Raw genomic sequence first — 2,058 nt, 5'->3', positions numbered from 1 at the left:
CCCCCATGCAGTGTGGGGCAGTGAGGGACAGCAGAGATCACCCCCTGCCTGGCAGCACCCAGTGAGCCACGGCTTTTTTTGTTTTTTTTGTTTTGTTTTGTTTTGTTTTTACAAATGCTAGGAGCTGGGGCGGGGGGGCAGCCACTGCCAGGCTGGGAGAGGGCCTGGTTTGGCTGATTTGGAAATTCTGCCAAATTGGATCAAGACAGTGATTTGAATCAGCGAATCGAATCACTCTCCCTAGAAATGGCTGCCTCCAAATCCAAAGCAAATCCTAGCAGCTTTGCACAGGCCTAGCAACCCCACCCCCTTCCCCCTCACAGCAAAATACCAACACCATAAATGATTCCAGTATAATGTTTTGGGCGTTTTTTTTCACAAATGGCAAGCTGAAAGTTCTTGTACCAAGTCTGTCAAGGAATTACTTCCTGACATTAAACATTCTCAGTTTGTAGAGCACACCTTTCTGTGTCGTGTTGTGATGGTCATTTTTCTTTAAAAGATTACAAATGGTTACAACTTTTTAAAAATGTATATTTCTCTTTCCACAGCTAGTGAAAACAGATGATCTAGAAGATGATTTCTTGGGATGTACACTAGAAGATCTTCTCCGATTTGATGATTACAATAATGATGGTTACTTAACCTTGCAAGAACTTTATACTGCATTCCGTAAGTCATGATACTCTTTGGTTTTCTTTGCAATGATAAAATGTGGGGTATAGTCCAGGTGTTAAAACTTATGGCTGTATTTCAGGACAGTAGTCTCTCTAGACAGTTGTTTAAGAAATCAGGCAGGGGGGAGCATTAGCTTAACATGATGACAAATAGGGTTTTGTTTCTATCTTTGGTGTTGGTTTGCTCTAAAGGAAATAATTGTGAATGTTAGGGATATGTCAATGAGGTTAAAAGGAATGGGATTGCATTCTTGTGACTGTCGTTGTACTTTTACTAACTTCATTGGAAAGATACTGTTGGATTAGTGGCCAGGCATGTAGTTCATGAGTACCTTGGCTAAACATATAATCATGGCAGGATAAGTTAATTTAGCAGTGGAAAAAAAAGTTTTGCCATGAATCTCCTGCCTTGGAATCATGACTTATGCATTTTATTTCTGTTTTGGGGAATGAATTGCTGTGCAATATTAAGAGAAAGCTTTGTGTTTGTTTAACTATTTGCAACATGAATATGGATGATGAATCAACAAGGTTCTTAAGCAGGGTGTAACTTTGAGCTCTTAAATACTCCCTTCTGACTTCATTAGTATTATCTACGCACTTAAGTTATATGTGACCTAAAGTACTTTGCTGAATCGAAGACGCACATTCTTCCCATGGATGTTATAATATTTTATTAATGCTTATAGAGCCCTTTGAGATGCTCATAAAAAACCTTTATGCAAGCATAAAAAGCATTATTTTTAGTAGAAATCCAGAATGGTGATCTTCAAAGAACCTGTGACGTGGTACATCATGGAGAAAAATTGCTCAAAGAATGATTCCAAGTATTTGTGGACCTTACCAACCCAAGAAAGTGACTGATATCAGCACTGGTGCCCATTTCCAACACAGTTTATAACCTGTGCATTACACATTTTGAGGATAAAAAGAACTATTTCAGCAAGTGCTTCTGCCTCTTCATACCTCTTCATAAAGCACAGATGGGCAAAGTAGGCTCAATAGTGCCATCTTTACTCTTGTTAAATGTAGTACCTTATCCCATGAGTAATCCCAATGATCGCCCACAAACAGAGCTTCTATGCTTAATATTAGTGAGAGTTGCAAAACTGGACTCTGAATAACTAGATATAGCCTGAAATAGCATGTTAATTTTCAGTGTTTTTGTCTCACTACCCTTACTCACTAAATAGAGTTTCATAGTAGAGTTGGAAGGAAACTGAGCAGATCATCAACTCCAACCCCATGCCATGGCAGGAAAGAGTACTGGGGTCAAATGACCCCAGCAAAGACCCCCAGGGTAGGAGCCAGCACCACTTCTCTTGGAAGTTGGTTACAGATCCTAGCTGCCCTGACCGTGAAGTCGCGCCTCCTGATGTCT

The 2,058-nt window shown here is 40.0% G+C and overlaps 1 protein-coding gene across 1 annotated transcript in view; it reads left to right on the top strand.

The window, feature by feature from the left end:
- Positions 1-683, top strand: part of LOC109309857 (follistatin-related protein 4-like) — a 277,145-nt gene extending 276,462 nt beyond the window's left edge. The window contains exon 6 of the mRNA XM_019534729.1: positions 552-683. Within this exon, the coding sequence (XP_019390274.1) occupies positions 552-683 (132 nt within the window). The remainder of the gene's footprint in view (positions 1-551) is intronic.
- The last annotated feature ends 1,375 nt before the right edge of the window (positions 684-2,058 follow it).

The sequence above is a fragment of the Crocodylus porosus genome, unplaced genomic scaffold, assembly GCF_001723895.1.
Source record: "Crocodylus porosus isolate Cpor-Errol unplaced genomic scaffold, CroPor_comp1, whole genome shotgun sequence".
Lineage (NCBI taxonomy): Eukaryota > Metazoa > Chordata > Crocodylia > Crocodylidae > Crocodylus > Crocodylus porosus.
The sequence above is the reverse complement of the archived record's forward strand: the minus strand, read 5'-3'. Positions and strand labels throughout refer to the sequence as shown.